The 25,198-nt window shown below is 42.0% G+C and overlaps 1 protein-coding gene across 2 annotated transcripts in view; it reads left to right on the top strand.

Moving 5' to 3' along the window:
• Positions 1-17,250, top strand: part of CA5B (carbonic anhydrase 5B) — a 49,437-nt gene extending 32,187 nt beyond the window's left edge. For both annotated transcript variants that reach the window (XM_084789273.1, XM_084789274.1), the window contains exons 4-8: positions 3,497-3,615; positions 5,126-5,221; positions 6,990-7,052; positions 8,522-8,677; positions 16,350-17,250. In XM_084789273.1, the coding sequence (XP_084645399.1) occupies positions 3,497-3,615; positions 5,126-5,221; positions 6,990-7,052; positions 8,522-8,677; positions 16,350-16,529 (614 nt within the window). In that variant the 3' untranslated portion in view covers positions 16,530-17,250. The remainder of the gene's footprint in view (positions 1-3,496; positions 3,616-5,125; positions 5,222-6,989; positions 7,053-8,521; positions 8,678-16,349) is intronic.
• The last annotated feature ends 7,948 nt before the right edge of the window (positions 17,251-25,198 follow it).

Raw genomic sequence — 25,198 nt, 5'->3', positions numbered from 1 at the left:
GATGCAGGAGGACAAACCTAACTGTAGCTTCAAGGATGTTTAAGCTACAAAGGGACATTCAGAACCATAGGGAGCTAAGCTCCCAGTGTATAGTTTCAGTTCATTGGTTTCCTCACATTTCACCCCCTCTCCCCCATCCAACAGACACAACTCCCAACATACAGCTGCTGTTTCCTTGGTTACCTGGTATCTAACTCCTTGCCTGTTGGGTCTCAGTGACGCGTAGCCAACTGGTTCAAAGCACAGTTCTTTTCCTTCAGGGTACATCCTCTCAACCATATTGTGTGTTATAACACTTCTCTGCCTTGCCTCTCCCAGTTATACAGTTTACAGAGATGTTATGCTAAGCACACACTAAGGATTTTGTAACTTAGTAAATGCTAGAGCCAATGCTGGTTCTCTAACTTCTTTGTGCGCACAGACCACAAATGTGATTATATCTACAGTTCAGGGAGCCAATGAGAATTAGTAGGGCTGACAGAGTTGGGGGGAAACAGCAGCAGTGGAGGATGCATGGACCTACTTCAAGAGGGCAGTTTTTTCACCCACCCAGCCTGCTGCCCAGTGAGATTGTGTGCCCATCATGACCAGGAGAGTCTCACTAATTCAAATCAGGCTGAAAATGTGCTATATTTGCTTAAAATTGTCCATTTTAACTTTAATAGTCCATTAAAACTTTAATAGTTTTCCTGTTTCCATGTTTGTGTGTGTATGGTATGCATGTGTTTTGTATACTCATGCATAGCAGATGTACAGGTGGAAGCCTAAGGTTGATGTCAGGGGTCATCCTCAGTTGTTCTTCCTCCCTATTGATTGCTCTCTCAATCAAAGCCAGAGCTTGCTACTACCTTGTTCTTGGGGTCTCTGCCTTCCTAGGCTGGAATTACAGGTAGGTCACCTTGTTCATTTACCCATCTCACACTTAACGTTCTGGGAATTCAAACTCTCATCCTCATACTTGGGTACAAGCACTTTAAATATTGAGTTATTGTCCCAGTCCTGAACTTGCCCAGCTTTAACTTTTGGTATTTGAATTTTAAAACGTATTTAATATGGTGTAAACCAATGCTATGTGGTGAATCGAAACATACCAAGACCAGTTTTGCCCCTCATTCCCCTCATAGTCACTGAATTGGTAACATCTCTCTGCTTTGCCAACATCTTTGGAGGAAACACACAATCAAGGTCCAGAATATATCAGTGCTGTCCTAGGGAATGGAGAGGAAAAACTGGTCCCTTTCTCTGCCCTGGTTACTTGGGGACTAGAACTTCAATTTCATTCAAAAGATCAGATTCAGTATTTGATAAAACCATGTTCACAGTTTAGAAAATTAGAGATTTAGAAAAACGGGGCTGGGCATGTGGTTCACTTGGTAGAATGCTTGTCTAGTATGCCCAAACCCTGGGTGCTAACATCAGCAGCACATTAAAAAACAGGCCTGGTGGCACCAATGGGTAATCTCAGCACTTGGGAGGTGGAGGGCAGGAGGGTCAGAAGTCCAAGGTCATCCTCTGTTACAGAGTGATTTGAAAGACAGCCTCTACTACATAAAACCCTATTTTTTTAAAGTCATTTGTTTTAGGGGAAGGGCCATTTTTATTTCAGTTCTTTGTAGTATCATGCTCTTAACTCTATATCACCACACCCTCCAAAGAAAACTCATCCTTTGTGACTTTACCTGTCTCTTAATGAAAATGTCTTTTGCCCCATCTCCCACTTTTTGTCATATGGGGCCATAGAGGTTCACCTGCCTCTGCCTCTAGAGTGCTAGGATTAAAGGTAAAACCATTTTTTTGAAGAAGAAATATGTGAGAAAACTTCAGAGGCTAGTAAGATACAGTGTAGTTGGTCCTTGGGATTGCCAGACTCCATCATTTGTGCACATAAGTTGCAACAGATAGCACAGTAAACTCTGAAGATCATTAAGGTGCATGAGATGGATGCTTGTAGTGCTGTTGGATTAGCTTGGCCATGTACTTCTAATGAGGTGGAAGAGATGAAGGCCTGATGATGCTTTAGCACAGTTAGGGGTGGGGATCGGTATAGCTCAAAGCTGAAGGAAGAAGTGACTTTTTTCCCTCTTGAGAAACCAAGTCTTACCATGTAGCCTTGACTGGCATAAAGCAAGCTTTGTAAACCAGGCTGGCCTTGTACTCACAGAGATCTGCCTGCCTCGGCCTCCAGAGTGCTGGGATTAAAGATATGCTAAGCCACAACCAGTAGGACTAACTTCTAGATGTTTTTTCATCTGAATATTCTTATACTGTACTGATTTCCAAAAAAAAAATTAGTTTAAACAAAATACCATTTATTTGTGGTGAGAACATTTAAAACCTATTCTTTTAAGACACTTGGAATAAGGACTACTACCCACTATGGTCACCATGCTGTGGACTAGATCTTGAAAATGTACCTTTTTTTTTCCCAAGACAGGGTTTCTCTGTGTAGCCTTGGCTGTCCTAGACTCACTTTGTAGACCAGGCCGGCCTAGAACTCACATCTGTCCACCTTCCTCTGCCTCCCAAGTGCTGGGATTAAGGGCGTGCACCATCACATCCAGCCATAATTAATCACTCTTTCTTTTCAAGAAGAAGGAATGTGGTAGAACTCACTTTTAAAGCCAGCACTCAGGCAGGCTGGTGGTGCACGTCTTGATTGCTGTGAGTTCAAGGTCAGGCTGGTCTGCAAAGTGAGTTCAGGACAGCCAAGGTAACACAGAGAAACCCTGTCTTGAAAAACCAAAAATTAAAGAGACTTGATACACTATGAACATATACAGGGGGAGGTAATCCTCCTCAGGAACAGTCATAGGGGAGGGGAATAAGGGGAAAATGGGAGGGAGGGAAGAATGGGAGGATACAAGGGATGGGATAACCATTGAGATGTAACAAGAATAAATTAATAAAGGAGAAAAATAAAAAATAAAAAAATAAAAAAAAGAAAAACCAAAAATTAATTAATTAATTAATTAAAAATAAATAAAGCCAGCATTCAGGAGGCTGAGGCAGGGTAATTCTAAGTTTGAGGGAAGGCTGGCCTAAATTAATTAAATTTTTTGTAATAATATCTTTTGTCTGCATAGTTTAGTTTTATCCAATTGAATTGGCTAAATACAATGAGAAATTTGTGTTTAATTTCACACAATGGGAAACTGGGCTCAACCACATAAGCAAAAATAAGTCAAGCTGTAATGCCAGTGCTTAAGAGATCAGGTTCAAGGTCATCCTGGCTATAGAGTAAGCTTGAGGCCAGCCTGGGACACAGGAGACCTTGTGTCTAATTAATTAGAATAAGATGAACTCTAACCTTTAACTTTTGCCTGTGGCTTAGTATGTGATTCAATCTTGATATTATTTGGCTGTAACTTTATACATGTATTTATACTGTGAAAATAAGTCTTATATTTATGTATATGATATTGTATATGCCAAATGATTCAAGGACAAGGCCTACCTTTCCCCCACATTCCCTGAATTGCTGGATGTGTCATTTCAGTGATTGAGGGAGGACCCTTGGAACACAGCTATCGACTGAAGCAGTTCCATTTTCACTGGGGGGCCATTGATGCTTGGGGCTCTGAGCACACCGTGGATAGCAAATGCTACCCAGCAGAGGTACGTTTCTTTTCCTTTCATTCTTTTTTTTTTCAAGATAGGGTCTTTCTGTAGTCTTGGCTGTCCTGGACTCACTATGCAGACCAGGTTGGCTTTGAACTCACAGAGATCCTCCTGTCTCTGCCTCCCAAGTGCTGAGATTAAAGGTCTTTACATCTGGCTCAAACAGCAGAGGTATGTTTTTTAAAAGTCCCACAGAATGATGGGTGTAGCAAAGTGGGGATAATTCTGATAATTCTGAGGTTTCTAGTTCAAGTGAATGATCAAGAAGTCTCAGGTGATGATTTAAATCCTGTTTTTCTTATCCAGGGATATACTGTGCCTTCCTATCTTACACATGTAAAAACTATCCATTCTAAATAGCATACATGAAATAAACTGTAAGATGATAAAACTGAATTCTGGGGCTGGAGAGATCAGGCAGCAGTTAAGAGCACTTACTGCTCTTACAGAAGACCTGGGCTCAGTTCCCAGCACGCACCTGGTGCCATTTATAACTCCAGATCCAGGGTATCTGGTGCCCTTTTCTGGCCCCAACAGGCATCAGGCACATACATGATACACAGACAGACAGATATTCAGGCAAAACACTCATCTACATAAAATAGAATAAATAAATATTTTAAAAACAAGAACTGCATTCTTTCTGAATTCTGAGCTCAGTACAGTCATTCCTGAAGCCATAAGCTACTGTAGAGCTGCAAGGCTGGATCAATCCAAGTGGAAATAGTGGGAGCCTAAGAGAAGGCTGTGGCAAAAGAAAGAGAAGGGAACAGGAAGATTACCAAAGGGTTCAGAAAGCAAAATGCTGAAGCACCAGAACTTGCCGTTGGGTTCCTCCTCAGGAGAGGGGAAAGCTAAAGGACCTTGAAATGGTGCGTTTGGGGCGCTCTGGGAAGACAGAGTAGTGGTTTGAGAATGGTGGGGAAGAATGATTGCTATGGAAATGCAAGCAGAGCACCAGGAAATAGAATTGCTCCTTGCAAATAGAATTGCTCCTTGCAAATAGAATTTCTTCTTGCATCTTTCCCCTTAATTTAGTTTCAAATGTGATGCTAAAAATGAAAACACTTTAAGTGATCATCCCTCCAAGACGAAATTTGTCTTTAGCTCCCATCTCATTTTCACAGGGAGAATGTGTTTCTCTTAATATAAACATCTTCTCTCCTTTAGATGCAAATGGAGTTAGGATATTAGTATTTCATGCAAATCAGGGTGGGAATGAAGAAATGTTGATCCCTCCCTGCGAAGTTACTTTACTATGTGAATTTTATTTTTTCTCCCCTAACAAATCCCTCTCTTCCAAAGTAATACTGCTCTTCTTGCCATGATGTCTTCTTCCCATTCTTTATGTGGATCTCATTTCACACCAGACTGTCATATAGTTCTCTCAGTGGCTCTATTTTGGGTGATGAAACAAGATTAAATGTTGCATGTTGGATGAGGCTGCCAGTTTATTTGGGAGCAGTCCTACATGGTCATGTATAAACCTGCTTCTCTGTTGTTTCAGCTGCACTTGGTACATTGGAATGCAGTCAAATTTGAAACTTTTGAGGATGCAGCACTGGAAGAAAATGGTTTGGCTGTGATAGGTGTGTTTTTAAAGGTAAGAACAAAAAGTCAAGCTGGGAGTGGCGGTTTACCCTTAATCCCAGCACTGGGGAGGCAGAGGCAAGCAGAACATTTGTGAGTTTCAAGCTAGCCTGGTCTATATAATGAGTTCCAGACCAGGCAGGACTATAGAGACAGACCCTGCCTCAAACAAACAAACAAACAAACAAACAAACAATCATCTTCACCAAGTTCAAATGATATATTATATCTTATACTGAAAAGAGAGAACATTATGGGGCTGGAGAGACAGCTCAGTGGTTAAGAGTGCCGACTGCTCCTTCAGAGACCCTGGTTCAATTCCCAGCACCCATGTGGCAGCTCACAACTGTCTCTAACTACAGTTCCATGGCATTGACACCCTCACACATATGTACATGCAGGCAAAACACCAATGCACATAAACTGTAATAAATTATTAAAAATTTCAAAACAGAGAAAGGAGAGCATTATAAGCTATTATTAAAAATTTGGAATTAAAAGAAGGAAGATCTGTAGAGGTTGCTTAGTAGTTAATAACATGTGCTAGTCATGTAGAGGACCCCAGTTCAGTTCCCAGCACCTACATCCACCAATTTATTACCGTCTATAACTCCAACTCCAGAGGTATAGGATGCCTTCATTCATATGCACACTAACTTTACACATATACACTTAAACGTTAAAAAAAATGGTGGTGGCACATGCTTTAATCCCAGCACTTAGGAGGCAGAGGCAGGAGAATTTCTGAGCTTGAGAACAGCCTGGTCTACAGAGTGAGTTCCAGAACAGTCAGGGGAGAGAGAGAGAGAGAGAGAGAGAGAGAGAGAGAGAGAGAGAGAGAGAGAGAGAGAGAGAATTTTGGGATCAATAGGAGAGAAGAAGAGGAAGGAGGGGAATGGATAAGTTTATGATATATATTTTTCTTGTGATATTTCCATATACACACACTGTTTGTGTGTGTATACACTAGGCCAAGTAGGGTGGCATACACCTTTAATTTCAGTACTCAGGAGTACATAGTGTTTATATATATGGTGAAAATAAACAGTGGTTAAAACAAAAAACTATTGTGAGTATATTTCAAATGGTATAAAATTATAGTCTAGGGTCTAGAGCTATGGCACAGCAGTTTAGAGTGCTTGCTGGTCTGGTAGAAGACTGATACTCACTTCCCAGCACAGACATCAGGCTACTCTCAGCTGCCTGCAACTCCAGTGTCAGTGGCTGCAATCCCCCCTTCTGACCTCTATGAACATCTGTTCACACATACACATATCCCCTACACAGACACACAGACATGCATAAAAATAAAAAAAATAAAACCAATCTTTTAAATAGACACAGCCAAATAAGGTAGACACAGCCATCTGGGGCAAGTGAGCACTTGAAATGTGCTTCATTTGGGAGGTTGAGATGAGAGGATCAAGAGTTCGAGACCAGCCCAGGTTATGAGATAAGACCCTTGGTAGTGAAAATTCAGGGTAATTTATAGTTTCCCCAACTTAAATTTCAGTATAAGAAATGATACTTAATGGGAGCAGGAAGCACTTTTCTCTGTAGACATGCTGATCAGCAAACAGCCTGTTTATTTTGTTCGGAGTCTAATTTAATTTAGTGATGTTTATAATATTTGTAATTACCAGCTGAAATCTAGTTTCAGTCGTGTGGTTTGTTTACATGTAACCACCAGGTGGTTAATTTTGATTCATATTCTATTTGAATTTCTACAGTGAGATGGCCATTGTATGTAATATTTCTTCTTTATTATGTTTTTTTTTTAGCTAGGTAAACATCATAAGGAACTGCAGAAATTGGTGGATACTTTGCCATCAATTAAACACAAGGTAATTTTCCCCCTTACATCACTTGAAGTATGTTTTGTATTTGAATCTCAGAGTAGAGAACACACTTTGAACAGGAAGACAAATCAGAGGAACTGTATTCAGGTCTCGTTCCCCGGCACTGCAGAAGGAGCCTTGGCGTGGATGATGGTGGATTGACGGTGACTATTCCTTGGCTAATACTCTGCAGGGCACAGGAGCAGTTGCCTTGGTGGAGGTTTCTAGCTTTGCTGAGTACTTGCAAACTAAGGAAGCCGTTCTGTTCCTGCCACCAGCTCCTTCTCCATCTTTGTGGCTATACCCAGAGCAGCCTTCTGGTCTCTAGCTACCTCCCTCAAGTAGGCAGGGAGAAAACCTGTCTAGCAGTGAAGACCCCCATAGCCTTTGTTCACTTCCCAAGATGGATTCCTTAACATTCAGAATTCCATAGGGGCTGCTTCCCAGAAATCAGTACAGCATTCCTCTGTCCTCTGTCTTTTTATTCCCCTCCCTCACTTCCTGTCTCCTTCTTTTTTTTTTTTCCTTCCTCGCTCCTCTGCTTCCTCCCTCCCTCTCTTCCTCTTTCACTGCAGTGCTGGGGATGGGCATCAGTGCCTTAAGCATGCTAGGCAAGCTGTCTACCACTGAGCTACACTCTCAGCTCTGTGCTAGTTTTAAAAGGACAACCCTGTGTTAATTTCTCTTGAAGAAGAGAAGCCTCTCCATTTATGAACAGCCACTACCTAATACCCCTGAAAAGTATTGAAGGAGAAAAAAAAAGTATTTTTGCTGTTTTCTCAGAGAAAACTTGCAGAAATATACTGTATGATTTTGCATGAAGTAGTGATCATTGTTTCAGAAGCTGCCTAGGGTCCCCTTGACTTCCCCTGGACCGCTGTTGGGCTCTGGACACTCCAGTGTTGTGCCGGGCTTCAATGAAACCCCGATCAACACTAGGAGCCAATTCTGATGCCAACACACAAGGGTCTTATTTATTGATTGTTCAGCTTAAGCTGGGCCCACGCTATCACCCACACAGCGGAGCAAGTGTGAGTCCTGAGCACAAGTAGGAAAGAACTTTTTATAGATTGTAGTGAGCGAGAGAGCAGGTAAGTGGGTTTCTAGTTTGGCAAGCAGCCTATTGATTATTTCTTAAACTAATTGATATTTGTCTGGTCCCTGTCTGGTATCAACCCATGAATGATCAACCCATTAACTTCTACAGAATAACCCTTGAGAAATCTGGGGGAGTGTCTGATCTTTTAGTACTTTCTTATTTTCCAGCTAATTGGCAATTCTGTATCTCTATGCCAAGTGTATCTTTGTAGGTTTTTCTAGATCCAGATTTCAAGAGTAGGTCACCCAAATGCAGAAATGAAAGTTTTAAGCAAAATGGAGTTACTTTGGACCTTCACCAGGAGAATCACTGTCTCTCACCAAGTGACTTTCACCAGTGATTAACTAATAACTCAGTGACTCTTTCTCTTGGACAGGACACCCTGGTGGAATTTGGGTCTTTTGACCCCTCCTGTCTGATGCCTACTTGCCCAGATTACTGGACTTATTCTGGGTCTCTCACTACACCACCCCTCTCAGAGTCTGTTACCTGGATCATTAAGAAGGAGCCAGTCGAGGTTGACCATCACCAGGTACCTGCTTGTACACTTCCCAGCTGAGGAAGTGCTAGTCTGCCGTCAAGCTGGGCTCGAATCTTGACATCATTCTTGTTTGCTTACTTGCTTGTTTCTTTGGGGAGAAGTAGGGTCTTCTGTAATCTAGGCTGGCCTGGAACTTTTTATTTATTTATTTATTTATTGGTTTTTCGAGACAGCGCCTCTCTGTGTTGCCTTGGCTGTCCTGGACTCACTTTATAGACCAGGCTGTAGAGCTTCGAGCTCACAGCGATCCACCTGCCTCTGCCTCCCTGAGTGCTGGGATTAAAGGCATGCACCACCACGCCTGGCTGGCCTGGAACTTTTTTAATGAACTATTTTTGTGCTTGTTTTTATTGTTTTGTTGCAATAGGGATCATTTGAGACTATATCCCCAGATTTAATCAGGAAAAAGCACAGAAAGACATACGCTATTTGCTTCTATATTTGCTTATGAGTTGTGTGCTTCCTCTCTGAGTCTCTATTTAAAACCAAGCCCCGGGTGAAGGGAACAGTGGAAGCCGAGATGTCCAGAGCACTTATAATACTTAAGGGAATTTTGCAACAGAAGCCTGGGAGAAACAGATTCTGACAAGGACTGTGAAGAAACTTTAGTATTTCTTCATAATAAATAATAAAACTATGGTCAATTCCTAGAAAATCAGTTGTTGGGCTGGAGAGATGGCTCAGAGGTTAAAAGATTAAGGCTGCTCTTCCAAAGTTCCTGAGTTCACTTTCCAGCAACCACATGGTGGCTCACAACCATCTATAAATGAGATCTGGTACCCTCTTCTGGTGGGCAGGTATAAATGCAGGCAGAACACATAATAATAAATAAATCTTAAAAAATAAAAAAGGACCAGGTGCGGTGGCACATGTCTTTGGTTCCAGTTCTCAGGAGGCAGAAGCAGGCGGATCTCTGAGTTCAAGGCCAGTCTGGTCTACCAAGTGAGTCTAGGACAGCCAGGACTGTTACACAGAAAGAGCCTGTCTCAAAACATCCTCCCCAAAAGATGGGGTTGTAAGTATCCTCTACCATGCCCTCTGGAAATAACTGTTACCATAGTAAATGTTGTATTACGTCATACTGTAGAATTAGCTATGTGCGGTGCATGCCTGCATTCCTGGCTACTCAGGAGGCTGAGACAGAAGGCTTACTCAAGCCTAGCTATTCAGCACTGGGGCTAAGCAATACACTAAGGCTCCCCTCTCTTAAAACTATGGTCTAGAGCTGAGTGTGGTGGCACATGTCTTTAATCCCAACACTAGTGAAACCCTGTCTCAAAAACCAGAAAGAAAAAGTGGTATGGAAACCACCCATATGTTCAAATCAGAAAATAAAACTAAATGAGGAAAATAGTTTTAAAAATAGCACAAAAATAATTAGCAATTGGTGGGGGTATAAAGTTGGAATATATATAAATAAAAATATATATGTCAAAGATGTTATGATACAAAGAAATAATGGAAGAAAGCCCCAGATATGGTTACAACAAAACTACAAAATGCATACGCCTGTAATCCCAACACTTGGGAGGAAGAGGCAGGTGGATCGATGTGAGTTTGATGCCAGCCTGGTCTACAAAACGCATCCAGGACTGCCAAGGCTACACAGAGAAACCTTGTCTCGAAAAACCAAACAAAAACAAAAACAAAAACAAAAACAAAAAAAACAAAGAAAAAAAACAAAAAAAAACAAACTATAAAATACTTTTAAGGAGTTTGAACAAGAAATGTTAATAATAAAGCTTAGACTCTTCCAGGACACTGAAGACAACTTAATTAAATTCATACTCTATTACTGGCTAGAAAGACATCATAAGGATGTCAGTTTCCCTTAAGTTATATTTTTCATGAATTGTTTATTCTCCATAAGTTAATGTTGCTCCAATAAATATGTGAATAGGATTTAAAGTAAATGTGTTATTTTTAAAGGCTTTATTTTTAAATTTTTGTTGATTTTTATTTTATGTATATGAATGTTTGCCTAAGTGTATATACCTCATGTGTGTCTAGTGCCCAAAGAGACCAGAAGAGGGTGTTGGATCCCCTGTAACTAGAGTGAACCCTCTCCCCAGCTCCCTAGGTACAAATTTGAGTCAAAACAAATAAGTATAAATAGCCAGGGAGATGTCTGAAGGAACAAAGAAAGAGTGATTAGATTTACAATGCTATAAAGCTTCAAGAACTTAATTCCATGGTACTTGCACAGGAATAACAAGGACAATGAAGCAAAGTATTTAGAAACTGAACCAATGACAGAGAGAGAGAGAGAGAGAGAGAGAGAGAGAGAGAGAGAGAGAGAGAGAGAGAGAGAGAGAGACCGGGAGAAAGAAAGGGAGAAAGAGGAAGAGGGAGTGAGCCAGGAGAGGGGGCAGAAAGGAGAAAGAAAGGGGATGGAAGGGAGGAAGGGAAAATGGGAATGATTCGACTGGCTTCTCTTGAGCAGGTTCTCTTGCTCATGCGATTATGGAGGCTGAGGAGTCTTCTGGCTTGCTCTCTATAACCTGAAGGTTACCTGAGGGGTGAGCTTAAAGGACTGATAGTTGGAAGTCAGTGGTGTGTGTTCTCGACTTGGCTTTAAGGCCTGAGGACTAGCAGCTCCCAGTGCAGTGGCGGATTGATGTCTCAGTTCAAAAGCAGTCAAGCCAGATGAAACGGGGCTTGTAAAGCACAGAAAATGAGACGAAACAATTGGAAAATAACCCACAACCCCAGAGCATCAGGACAGGACTAAGGCAGAGGAATGTTCACGACAACGCCAATTGACATGGCCTGTCTGGGATTTAACTGATAAATTTCACTAATCTCTACTTTTCAGAAAGTGAGATAAACAGTTTAGTTTCCCCTTGGTGAAATAGAAGTCTAGTGTGACTCCAGCTTTTTTTTTTTTTTTTTTTTTTTGACACAGGGTCTCATTATGTATGTAGCCCTGGCTGACCTGGAACTCCCTATGTATACCAGGCTGGTCTCAACTCCCAGAGATCTACTTGCCTTTGTTTCCCAAATGTTGGGACTAAGGAACCACCACAGTCAGTTCATCCATCTTGGTTTTTATGTTGGTTTATTGGGACCTAATGCAGGAACTTAATTCAAAACAGTAGGTTCTCTAATTACATGAAAACTGGGTGTGGTGATACAGTTTATAATACCAGCACTTGGGGAGCAGCCTCTAAAAGATCAGATGTTCAAGGCCACCTTCAGGTACATAGCAGTTCAAGGCCAGCCTAGGCTATGTAAAGGTTTTGCTTGTTTGTTTGTTTTTGTTTTTCTTTTTCAAGACAGGGTTTCTCTGTGTGTAGCTCTGGCTGTTCTGGGCTTGTTTTATAGACTAGGCTAGCCTTGAACTCACAGAGATCCACGGCCTCTGCCTCTCAAGTGCTGGGATTAAAGGCATTCACCACCATGCCTTGCCAAGATTCTTTCTCAAAACAAAACACAAAATAGTCAGCAGAAAGGAAAGTGAACCCTGTACTTTTGTGTTTTATTCATGTTCTCCTCAAGCCTGGCTCTCAAAAAAAAAAAAAGCATCTGCTTTACTTGTCTCCCAGTTCAAAGCTCCTCAGGGAACACCCTCAAAGACACACTTAGGAATAACAGTTAGCCAGCTATCTGCACATCTCCAGTCTAACTGATGGATAAGATTAGACTTTGCAAGAAGAAAGTAGTAAGTTCAAAATTGTGTCCAACTACATATGAGAATTTACTTTCTGGTAAAGGTGGCATCTCAACTCAGTGAGGAAAAAGGAAAGGGAATTCTATAAAACGCCGTCAGCACTCAAACGTTATACAGGAGCATATTCTCAATATATGAAATGTACAAAAATAGCATAGATGGAGCTGGGGATACAGCTTAGTGGTAAACTGCTTACCTAGCATATATGAGGCCCCACACTTAACCCTCAGCACTGCAAAACAGAAGCCCTTCTTTGTCTGGCTTCTGGGAGCACCCACACACTGCAAAACAGGAAAGCACCATAAAAGTTCAGCATAGGGAAATCCTTTCATAGAGCAAAATGAATGGGGCTCTTTTAACTATAAAAAAAAAACCCAGAGGTCTGAAGGAATGCAAGTAGTTTATTAATTTATTAAATTACATTTAAACACTTCTTTTAAAAAAAGATTCATTTATTATTATGTATATAGTGTTCTGCCTGTACACCTGTAGGCCAGAAGAGGGCATCAGATCACATTACAGATGGCTGTGAGCCACAATGTGGTTGCTGGGGATTGAACTCAGGACCTTTGGCAGGGCAGGCAGCACTCTTACCCACTGAGCCATCTCTCCAGCCCTAAACACTTCTTGATAATGAAATGTAGAAACAGAAATCACAGAGAAATGAGAAAGTCCAGAGCTGGGCTGACTGCTCGTAAGCTTGGCTTTTGTAACCTACACATTCAGTCAGTCATACTACTATACTACTATCCTTCGTATTTATTCCTTCCTCCCCCCTCCCGGGTTTCTCTGTGTAAAGTACTGAGATTAAAGGCATGTGCCACCATACCTAGTTTAGCCTTCATATTTAAAAATTGATATATAACACTGAAAAGTAAACCAAAGGGTCAGTGGCTTATTAAGGAATTTTAATATGAAATCCTAGTTTGCTTTTTTTGGGGGGGGGAATACCATGACTTGGGAAGGGAAGGGAAGGGTTTATTTTACTTTTACAGCTTACAGTCTCTCATTAAGAGAAGTCAGGGAGGGGCTGGAAAGATGGTTCAGTGATTAAGAGCACTCTCTGCTCTTCCAGAGGCAACCACATGGATGCTCACAACCATCTATATGTGAGCTGTTGCCCTCTTCTGGCATGTAGGTGTACATGCAGATAGAGCATGTAAATAAATAAACAAATCTTTTAAAAAGAGAAAGAGAGAAAAGTCAGGAAGGAACTCAGGCAGGAACCAGAGAACCTGAGGCAGAGGCCCTGGAAGGATGCTGCTTCTTGCTTTGCTCACCATAGCCTGCTCAGCATGTTTTATTATACAGCTCAGGACCACTATACCAGGGGTGGCATTGCTGACAGTGACTTGGGCTTTCCCAAATTATTAGTCAAGAAAATATCCCCCACAAGCTTCCTATATATTAATCTGACTCTAGCTTTTTTCGAGGTGACAACACCAGTACATATATATAATTCAATAGTTTAAAAATGTTACATGAAAACTTCTACATAGTTGGGAAAGGGGGGAAGAGATTTTCCTCAGTAGTGTAGTCACTTGTTAGGTGCCCATCCTCCTGTAAGTGATCCTAATAAAACTCATTAGGTCATTAATGTTTGTAAAGACATGAAAGTAGTTAGGAAGAGAAAAGTGTTAGATTTCGGAGCACAGAGTAATGAGATAAAAGGCAGGAAAAAGATCAGAGTTTGAGTTCAACAGAGGAGACTGTTTATTTCAAACAACAAAAAGTGGGCCCTTTCTCATGGAATAGAGATCCTGTGTAGGGAAAAAAGCTAGCTGGGACCCTTTATAGAGATGGGTTGTGGCCTGGGAATGATGAAGGTGATGTGGCCTCAGAGGGCTTTATGCAGTCTACAGACTCTCCTTTCTGAATTTGTTTGCCCAGGCCAGATTACGTTGGGAGCTAGGCTGCTCCAGCAAATAGCTCTTCTCCGGGTTGTGCCTGACGAATAAGGATGAGTAAGATTATCTGGGATTTCATGGAAACCCTGTTTTTACATCCAGGCCCTCAAGAATAGCCATCAATTCTGTCTTAACTGTTTTGTGCTGGAGAGGTCATTGTGAGGGAAAGAGAAAAGGGATGTGTTTTTGGTTGTTTTTTTGTTTTTTGTTTTTATTTTTGTTTTTGTTTTTTTAGGGTCTTTTGACGTCAGAAGTATGTTGATTCCTCAAGACTGTATATTGGCTTTTAGGGACCATCTGCTTCCAGGACTCTGAGGGCTTGGTAGTCCTTAGTCAGCAGCAGTTGAGTGATGGGTGAGGAAGTGAGGGCTTGAGCTCACTGCTGCAACAGATTAGGGAGGGATTTCGAAACCCAGAGACTGAATGTTAAAGGTAGAACGAGCATGATGAGGGGCCCATTAAAGGGCGTTATCCTTGTTCCCCAAGTGCTCCCAAACTTGTCCAGCCTGACAGGGGCAATATCTGGCTTGTGATTCTATTCTCCTTTAGAACACCTGACAAATTCATGTAGAAACAATATTCTTCCACCAGAACAGCACAGATTCCTCCCTTCTCTTCCATAATGAGATCTAATTGAGAAGTATTCTTCCAACAATAAAAGGAGCCAATTCAAGCCAAATTCGAGTCTATAAAGGCAGGCTTATTGGCAGGCAGCTCTCAGGTGGGTTCCCTGAGCTCACAGGAGGAGGTCAGGGATGGCACCGTGCAGAGGGACACAGAAACAGTGGGGGTACGGAGTGGCAGAGAGAGAAAGCACATGGGGAGGGAGCAAATGCACTGACCAAAATATCTGGCTTATATAGGGAAGAGCTTCTGGGAAAGGGGAAACCCAGCCTCTGAGCTGGGAAGTTCAGGGCAGAGGGTGGGGTATACCCGCCATGCTCTGTAACAAGGATGGCCCGAGGGTTGCTGGGAGAACCTGGAGGCCGGATCTGCTTTGCTATTTTAAATGGGCATCTCAGCAATTGCTGAGTCTGAATCCCCATCTATTTTGTAATACCATGGCTTCCAGGGAGTCCAACTGAGTCTGGAAGGGTTTGTTTGTTTGTATTCATCTGCATTTATGTCTGCACACCAGAAGAGGGCATCGGACCCCATGCGACTATGGTTATGGACAGTTGTGAACTGTCATGTCTAGAAGTGAACTCAGGGCCTCTGGAAGAGCATCCAGTGATTTGAGCCACTGAGCCATATCTTTAGCCCCAAGTCTAGAGTTTTTTTTGATGCTGTCCTATACCAGTGTCAGATCAGCCTTGATTTGTTGAGAGAGTTGGTTGTGTTGGACTTGTTGGAGTACAACGGCCTTTGCTCCAAGGCTCACAGTCCCTGCCATAGTTACATCTAATGCCATTCCTTTTGGTTTGGGTAGGGGTGACTGGTGGCTTATTTTTAAAAGGATCAGTAGGCGTGGGAATAGGGAATAATGGGGGTGGGGTTAGCAGTGGTGAATAGCACGCAGTATTATTAATTATTTGTGTAAATCCTTCTGATCTTTTACTTTTATAATATGTATACTTTTATGACAAAATAGAATCATTTTGTACATACCATTTTTTCGAGTCTTTTCTCTCCACGGACATATTTCAAAATTAAAGAGATGATGTAACTCACCGTTGGCAAACAGCTAATATGTGGGCACCAGGGCCTTTGTCCCTAATCTTCAGATCTCAAAACCACTTCCTGCTGGTGTCACACAACCAGCCAAAAACATGACATTTACCCCCTTATTAAGGGGTAAAGACATCTCTCTCAGAAATAAGTTCTGTTGCTGAATTCAACTTGAAGCAAAGTGTTGTAGAATTAATAATGTGAAAGCAAGCCAGGTGTGGTGGTGTGTGTCTGTAATCACAGCATTTAGGAGACAGAAGCAGGTGGACCTCTGGGAATATGAAGCCAACCTGGTCTACATCATGAGTTCCAAGGGTCACACAGTGAGACTATGTCTCAAGACAAACAAAATGAAAATAATTTATCCATGTGCTAATGCAGGGTTTTGACTGACATTCTTACTGTTTTCTGTTCCTAGCTTGAGCAGTTTCGGACCCTGCTTTTCACTTCTGAGGGAGAGCAAGAGAAAAGAATGGTGGACAACTTCCGCCCACTTCAGCCACTGATGAATCGCACCGTCCGCTCATCCTTCCGCCATGATTATGTGCTCAATATACAAGTGAGGCCCAAGCCCACAGCCAGCCAAGCCACCCCCTAAGACGGTCCTACTTAGGCAGCAGCTTGCTTTAATGCGTATTAGCTTAAAATTTTAACTAGATTATTTTAAAACACTGCATTTAATAATACTTACAGGTATACATTTCTGGGTTTTTTTTCCTTCCTTTTTTTGGTAACATTTCAAAATTCCTATCCTTGTAAAGCAAAGACAGGGAGACAGAACAATAAAAACGAAAACCTATAACCAAATAACATCAAGTTGCCTGAGGTTACCCCTTTTTGTGACGGGATTAAGGCAGAGGAATCTTCATTAGCTGTTCAATCTCTCTAGTCTCTATTTCTCAGAAGGTCAAATAAACAGTTTCATTTCCCCTTGGTAAAAAGGAAGTTTAATGTGAGTGTCCAATCTTGACTTTTCTGTTTGGGCCTAATACAGGACCTCAACCTACAACAAGAGGTTCTTGCAAATTTTATTTAACAAACTGTTAAAGTGTCCCATCTTACAGTATTGGTCCCACTCTTAGCTACCATCATTTGGAGCTACCAATCTCAAAATGGTACTCAAAGGTTAAGTGTGCACTAATTGTTTTATGAGTATTTCATCTGTCTATTTTTTTTTTAAAGATAAGGTCTCACTATGTAGTCCTGGCTGTCCTGGAACTCACTCTGTAGACCAGGTTGGCACTGAACACACAGAGATCTCTCTACCTTTGCCTTCCAAGTGCTGGGATTAAAGGCTTGTGCCACCTACCATACCCTGCTTTCATTTGTCTTATCAAATGCATTTGCTCTTTGGTTAATAACAGTATGTGTCACTGGAATACTAGCAGGACATGACGTGCAAGTTGCTCTTATAGCAACCTATTGGTAGCTGTGATATATTTTTATATCTGAGATTGTGTGTGTGTGTGTGTGTGAGAGAGAGAGAGAGAGTGTGTGTGTGTGTGTGTGTAAGAGAGAGAGAGTGTGTGTGTGTGAGAGAGAGAGAGAGAGAGAGAGAGAGAGAGAGAGAGAGTGTGTGTGTGTGAGAGAGAGAGAGAGAGAGAGAGAGAGAGAGAGAGAGAGAGAGAGAGAGAGAGAGAGAGAGAATTGAGAGTATCTCACTCTGTAGTCCAGGATGGCTTGGAACTTATGCTAATCCTTTTATCTCAGTCTCCTAAGTGCTAAGATTATAATACAAAGCATCACATTCAAATATTACATTTGACACATCCGGGTATCATTTTTGTTTTTTTTTTTGAAACAATGTGTCATATAGCTCAGGTTGGACTAGAATGTGCTGTGTAATAGAAGCAGATCTTAAACTTTCCATTCTCCTGCCTCTACCTCTGAACTGCTAGGATTAACGTCTGTACCACTGCACTCAACTATTTTTTTAGTGTTTATACTTCTGTAGAATTGCAAGTAAGGATTATAGTCAAAATGTTAACAGCCACCAAAGCCATAAACACTGACCACACGAAACCCAGGCTTTTCAGAAAATATCTATACTGACCCACATTGGTAACTCTTAGCTGAATACTGGCCATAGTTTTTTTAAGGTATGATTTTGTTTTAAAACTCGGGTGTGAATTTTTATATTCAGATTTCTCAATGAGTGTGTTTGTACTAATCTTTAATTGCTATTACTAGCATATATGTCTACTTATTATTAATTTTCTATATAGAAAATACATTTGTAAGCGTGTGCTGGTTCAGTGGATCAAGACACTTGCCATGTAAACCTGATGACCTGAGTTTGATCCCCAGAGCCCATGTACAGGTGGAAGAAGAAAACTAACCCCACAAGTTGTTGTGTGACCCAGCATGCTGTGCTCCATGGCATACGCAGAGCACCAAACACATTATAGATGGATACAATAGTAAAGAAAACTTTTAAAAAATAAAAAAGATTTATTTTGTAATCACAGGAAAACAAAGATTTATTATATCTAGAATTTCTTTTGCATTTTTGAAAGTCAGATGTTTTATCCACCATAAGGCTTGAGATTATATAGAAAGTGTCGTAGAGTTACTACTGCTGTGATGAAAACACCATGACCAAAGAAACTTGGGGGACAAAGGGGTTTATTTGACTTACACTTCCACAGCACTGCTCATCGTTGAAGGAAGGCAGGACACTGAATAAAACCTGCTGCTGCTGCAACTGCTGCTGCTGCTGCTCTCTTAGCATGAAGGACCCGCTGTGTTATTGTGTGTGTATGTGTGTGTGTGAGTTAAATCCGCAGTCCCTCGCCCTTGACTCGGTACCGCGGTGGCGCGGGCACCACGTATATTGGCTTTTAAATGTGAGGATTTGCATCTGTCAGATATATTGGTCCAAAAGGCTGAAGATGATGCTCCAACGTTATAGAGAGTTTTGGGTGACTTTTCAGGCAGCAAACTGTCTTTGTCATCTTCTCATTTGAGAAGCTGCTAATCTGCACACCCTGTATACTCAGCTAATTAATTTTATTCCTTCTCAAATCTCTGGTGGGGTTGAAGAACAGATAGTTAATTGTTTGTGGGATAAAATGTTTTTTTAGGTCTAGATTGATGTTTTAAATTGATAATGATGAGATATGATAGGTATTGATTTACATTCAAAAGTTTGCATTCAAAAGACATGCATGTTTACCTCCCTTGCTTCTGATCAAAGACGAATCAAACTAATAAAAATGGAAGTTGATAAAAAAAACAAAAAACAAAAAATGTGAGGATTTGCATATGTACATGCCAAATCCTTTACCAAAGACCCTATTCCCTCCCAAGCACAGTATACCCAGGAAAAAGTGGATTTTATTTGGAGCAAGTTCTCTTGTTGCTACCATACACCTTAGAATGAATTTGAAGGAGCCTGATATACATGAAATTCTCTAAAATGGTGGTGATGATGATGATAGCAGAAAATTCTTCCAGGAATGAAATACAACACTTATTTTGTAGTTAGTAGCAGAACTTCTTCCTTACCCTTCAATGCCATGGCCTATTACACACCAAAAACAGCAAACCAATCAAGCAAGCATCCTTTCTCTGTCTTTCTGGTACTTCTCCTTGGAAAACCCTATACATTTGGCCCTGGAATCTAGTCACTTGGGCTGCGAAGAGCACCATGGCCCCACTGGTGTTATCTGAGCTAACTGGTCATAAGAACCCTGGGTCCATAGTTTCTCTAGTTCCTAGGCTCCTGTGGTTTCTGGAAATGTAAAACAAACAAAACACTATGGTGCCACAATCCATACAGAGCCAATTAGTCAACAGTATTTTCCCCTTCCATCTTAACATAAGGGTTACTTTTACATTTCAGATACTTGTTTTTATAAAATTTATTTATTTTTATTTTTTGTGTATGGATATTTTGCCTGCATGTTTATATGTGTGCCACATGTGTGCCTGTGGTTGATTTTGGTTTGTGGTTTCTGAGGGACTGAGTCTACAATGGAGCAGAGGGCACAATGCTGCACAGAGCAGAGAACAAGGAAATGGTGGCAAGAACAGGAAGCTGGCTAATCACATTTTCATAAACACAGGAAGCAGAAAGAGAAGAGAAGGTGGATTTATACACAGCCCACTCCCCAAGCCCCCACCACCACCCAGGATGTATTTCCTCCAGCAAGGCTCTACTTCCTAAAGGTTTGTTCCATAACCCTTCCAAACAATGTCACCAACTGGAGATCAAGTGTTCAGACACATGAGTCTATGGGGGAAATTTCTCATTCAAACCACAATTACCATGAACAGTTTGCTGTGAACTGAACTCAGCATCTTGAACATTGCTGGCAAGCACAATACCAACTGAGCTACCTCCCCAGCTTAAAAAAAAAAAAAGAGTTTTGCATAGAGGGTGTTGCTCATCTCTAGTAAGTAGTAGTGTAGAGCACTGAGCCCCTCCCCTCTTTAACTATTTACAATGTTAATGGATTTTAATGGATTTTCATCTCATCAGTTGTTTTACTATGTAAGCTATCTGTAAAATCAAGTGGAGACCCTTTCAACTGATCAGGTAGCAACTGGGATTTACTAGAGAAACAGTAATGGGGGAGAACCAGCCAGTTTCCCACAGCTCACCTCTCTGTGCATAGTCCCGGCACCCAGCCTTTAGATGTCTCTAGGCGGAACTGGCTGCCAGCCCCAATCTTCCCTCCCAGGGCTACCCCATGTGCAATAGGTTTATTCCCAAGTCATCTAAGTGGTAGAACAACATGTTCATGTAGAAGTTTGACAAAGCACACATTTTTCTCACAGGGAGATCTAAGGCACAAGGACACCCTAGGATCATTTGTGAGCTAGTCCTTTAAAGTTTCCTGGGGCAGAGAGACTATGGATGGCATCTGCTTCATTCTACCACAGCTGATGGTCCCCCAAAAGGTTTCTCTTTCCAGGTTGTATACCTCAAGGTTTGTGGGACCTACTGGACAAAATTTAAAGGCCATCATGCTTTGAATGGAGTGGAATAAAGTTTGGGCTGTTCACAGTAGTTTGTCCCTAACCTGAAATGGGACATTCCCAAGGAAGGGCAGGAACAAGGTCCAGCCTATCTTGGGTGGGCCATGTTTTGCCAGCAGATGCTACAATTATTCTGTAGAAGTATAGGTAAGACACGAGGGAGAACTAAGCCAGTTAAAAAGTCACCAAGAGAGCTCTCCTGCACACAAGTGAGGATAAAGTTGTCTGGTCCAAAACTAGGCATTGCTCCCCACAAAGTTTAGGAAGATCTTTTTCTTTATTGAATTCAAATGACAGTAATTTTAGTTTGGAAATGGAATTGGCTTCCCGAGCTCCTTCTGCAAAGAAATTAACTCGAGCAATTCAAGCTTGTTTTCTGAAAATGAATTCAGTAGTTAACTTGAAAATAAATGTCTTACTCCAATTGATGGAGATTTACATTCATTTATCAATCATAGTAAAAATGAAATCTACATCTGTGTCTTTTAAAAAATTGGAGCATCTTCCCGGAAGATAGGCTTTTTGTTCTAAAGTGACAGCCACATGTTCCAGCCACTAAAGCTGTGCTTTTAGAATGGCAGCAATCTGAGTACAAATTCTAGCCACGGAGCTTATGACTGGTGAGTCACACAGCTGCAATCATCAGTGCCATCAAGAACTGTTGGTAGGTTTGGGCAATTTTTGCCAAATTGGGGGAAAAAGCTAAAATGTATGCAAGGGCTAGGCATGTGGCATGCACCCATAATCCTAGCACCTGGGATATAGAGACAGGCGGATTCGGAGTTCAAAGCCATGCTTGGTTATCTAGTGGATTCGAGACTACATGAGACCCTATTTACAAGAAACAAAAACTAACCAACCCAAACAAACAAACAAAAAGGTTTAATGTAAGACGCACACAAGTGAAGAAAGCCAGTCCAGCATCCTGGGACAGATGTGAAATACATGTGATGGGAATGTGCCACCACCAGTGCTGATCCACATGTGGTAGGAGAGTTGGGAAATTTTCAACTAATGATGATGATGGTAATCACGCAGTCACAGCTGAGGTTTGGGGATACAATTGCTAAGCATTGTGTGCACATATAGCATGGGCTATCTGCTTCACTCTTCACAATAAAATGCTTCCTAACGTAGGAACTATTTTAATATCTTTGATATTTACAGATGAGGAATCTAAAGACTAGACATTAGGGATTCGTTTCAGACCACTAAGACAGGGTTTCTCTGTGTAACAGCCCTGGCTGTCCTGGAACTCACTTTGTAGACCAGGCTGGCTTTGAACTCACAGACATCTGCCTGCTTCTGCCTCCTGAGTTGCTGGGGCTAATGGCATGTGCTGCATACCTGGCTTGCTAGGTGTCTTAGTAAGAGAGAAAAGTGTATGCTCAATTTTCTTAACCAATATATTTTATTAACAACTTAGTGACTGTCACTTATAACCCAACTAACCAAAACAATAGCAAATGAGGATTAGTGGATACAGTAACAAAACTGTAAGGATATCTGTTCCGAGGAACGATTCTCTTGGCACAATCTGCAGGATTTCTTCTGATGGAACCTAGAGTAACCAGAACCCAGAACCTCTGTAGGAGCCGGAGCCCCAAAGCCTTTCCTCCAGCGGTTCTCTCTAGGAGTGTCTCGAAGTGCAGCGATGAACAGCCAAAACTATCCCAAGTCTCCAAAAAGCCCCACCTCCAGTTCTGGGCTCATTTATATATCTCCTCCCAGAGTCTGTTTACGGGATCTTTTCAGCTGGCAACAATCAAGCTCCCGCACGAGGTGGTCAGTCTTCTAGTGGATTAACCTCACCCGTTCCCTCACAAGACTGTTCCAATCCTGCACTTGGGATCCTAAAAACAGGTTTATCTCTCCCTCAGAAAAGGGTGAAGTTTTCTATATGGGTTGGCCTTCAGATGAAAGATTCCAAGGAGGAGTTAAGAGGGGCAGGGATAGTTTAGCAACTGGGTGCATCAGCAGTTGTAATTTGGAGATGAAGGAAAAGCTATGAAAGAAAGGAGGAAGGAAGGAAGGAAGCTATAAGAAGCACAATGTCAAAGCTTATGATGCTTAAAAAAGGCAGTGAGGGGTGAGGGTGGGAGGAAGGGGGAAAGCTTGAGGGGCTCAGCCATTAAGAGCACGGACTTGGGTTGGATTCCCTGCATCCAGGTGGCAACTTATAACGTGTAATTCCACTTCCTGAAGAATCTGACACCTTCTTCTGCCTTCTGTAGGAACTGGGCAGCATGTGGTGTACACATGCATGCAAGCAAAACACCCACACACACTAAAAAGAAATAGTGAGGGAGGCAAAGCAATGGATGCAGAGCAGAATGATCAGACCAGAGTGAATGACCAGGTAAACCTGGGCAGCAGGAGGCTGGGGGTCTGGGTTCCCCAGCTGCAGGGAGCTGGAGGAGCCTCTCCTCACCAAATCCACAAGGGCCAAGTCCCTAGAGGCAGGGCTACGGGAGGTGGGGAGAAGGAATTTACCAAAGCTCTGTTCTCTGTGCTCAGGTTGTTGGATTAAGAACGGGGACCAAGGCAGGCCTGGTGGCACCCACCTTTAACCCCAGCACTCAGGAGCTAGAGGCAGGAGGATCCTTGAGTTTGAAGCCAGCCTGGCCTACAACAGCCAGGGCTACACAGAGAGACCCTGTCTCAAAACAAAACAAAACAAAACAAACAAAAACTAGGAGCCAAGTATTCATCAACTGTCACAAGAAAAATCCCATGGCCCAGGCAAAGGCCTTTGATAAGTACTGCAACAAATTGCCGCAGAGTGTGAAGGAGGTGTGGATTGACGCCCCTCCAAAACAGCAAGAGCAAGACATGCAAGCTGGTCAACAAAGATCCCTACTTCTTTAAGATCTTTCTGTGGAACTTGTCATCAAGGTCCCAGGCAAGTGCTTTTGGCTAGTAAGTAGGGGCCTCTTCCCACCTGAGAAGTCTGCCCCATGGCAAGAAAACCCTGTTTTTATTATTTGTGTTTTGTACAAAGCTACAGCAACAGAATAGTCCTCCAAAAGATGGTGGCTGATAACACGTGTTTAGTAGAGACGTTCTTTCTTTTCTTGGCCTTGTTTCTGGCTTTGGATGTGTACAACAAAGTTTGATTATTAGCAAGGGTTTTCTTTCTTTTTTTTTTTTTTGGTTTGACATTTATGTATTCAGTGTGGGTGTGCATGCCAAAGTAAGAGGACAGGTTCTGAGAGTCTGTTCTCTCCTGCTACGTGAGCCCTTGGGGACTGAATGCAGGTCCTCAGCATCTTTATCTCCTTAACCACCCGCCAGCCCTATTTTTATTTTTTTCAGTCTAGTTCCACATCACACCTAACCTAGATTATTGTGAGACAGTATTACATTTTTTTTCTTGTCTTTCTTTTTTTAAATATGGTTTCAACTTTCTTAATAGCAAAGATTGACCTCAAAATCCTGATCCTCTCCTCTTGCCTCAGTTTCTTTTTTGTTGTTGTTGTTTTTCGATACAGGGTTTCTCTGTGTAGCCTTGACTATCCTGGACTCGCTTTGTAGACCAGGCTGGCCTTGAACTCACATTGATCCGCCTGCCTCTGCCTCCCAAGTGCTGGGATTAAAGGCGTGCGCCACCATGCTCAGCATTGCCTCAGTTTCTTAAATGCTAAGAGTATTGGGTTACAGGTGTGAACTGCCTTGTCCTGCTAGTTGAATCTTTTACTTCTTTACATTGCAAAGTACAATTTACCCAGAATACAAAAAAACCCCTGGAGACTGCTATAGTTTAACATTCCCTTGTGGCATATGCACATATTTGTAAATTTTTATTTTATGTGTATATGTATGTGCATTGCGTGCGTGCAGCATAAGATCCCCTGAAATTGGAGTTATAGACAGTTGTGAACTGTTTTCTGAGTGCTGAGAATCCAACCCGTGTCCTGTGCAATAGCAGTAGCAGCTGAGCCCTCTCCCCAGCCCACCTCCCCATCGCTCAAAGGCTTGCTGTAGTAGGCAATCTCTACCTCTGTATATTCCTAGACACTCTCCACTTGGACTTTAGAATCGCCTAATAAAATCCCCTCTTTCCCAGTTTCCCCTCCTGGCGCCTTAGCTTAGGCAGATTGGCCTCGAACTTTGTTCTTTCTCTTCCCTCCCTTGGTAAAGACCATCTTCCTTCCAAGCTCGACTCAAGCGCCAGCGCAACAAATCACCTTCTAACCTAGTAGTCCGTCCCTCTCCTCTACATAGGAATACGTAGAGACAAAGCTACCGGGTGTGACCAGGAGGAGGCGGAGTCTTAAACTCTAT

The sequence above is a fragment of the Acomys minous genome (assembly GCF_964271855.1).
Source record: "Acomys minous genome assembly, chromosome: 7".
Classification (NCBI taxonomy): domain Eukaryota; kingdom Metazoa; phylum Chordata; class Mammalia; order Rodentia; family Muridae; genus Acomys; species Acomys minous.
This window is presented reverse-complemented; position numbering and strand designations above follow the sequence as displayed.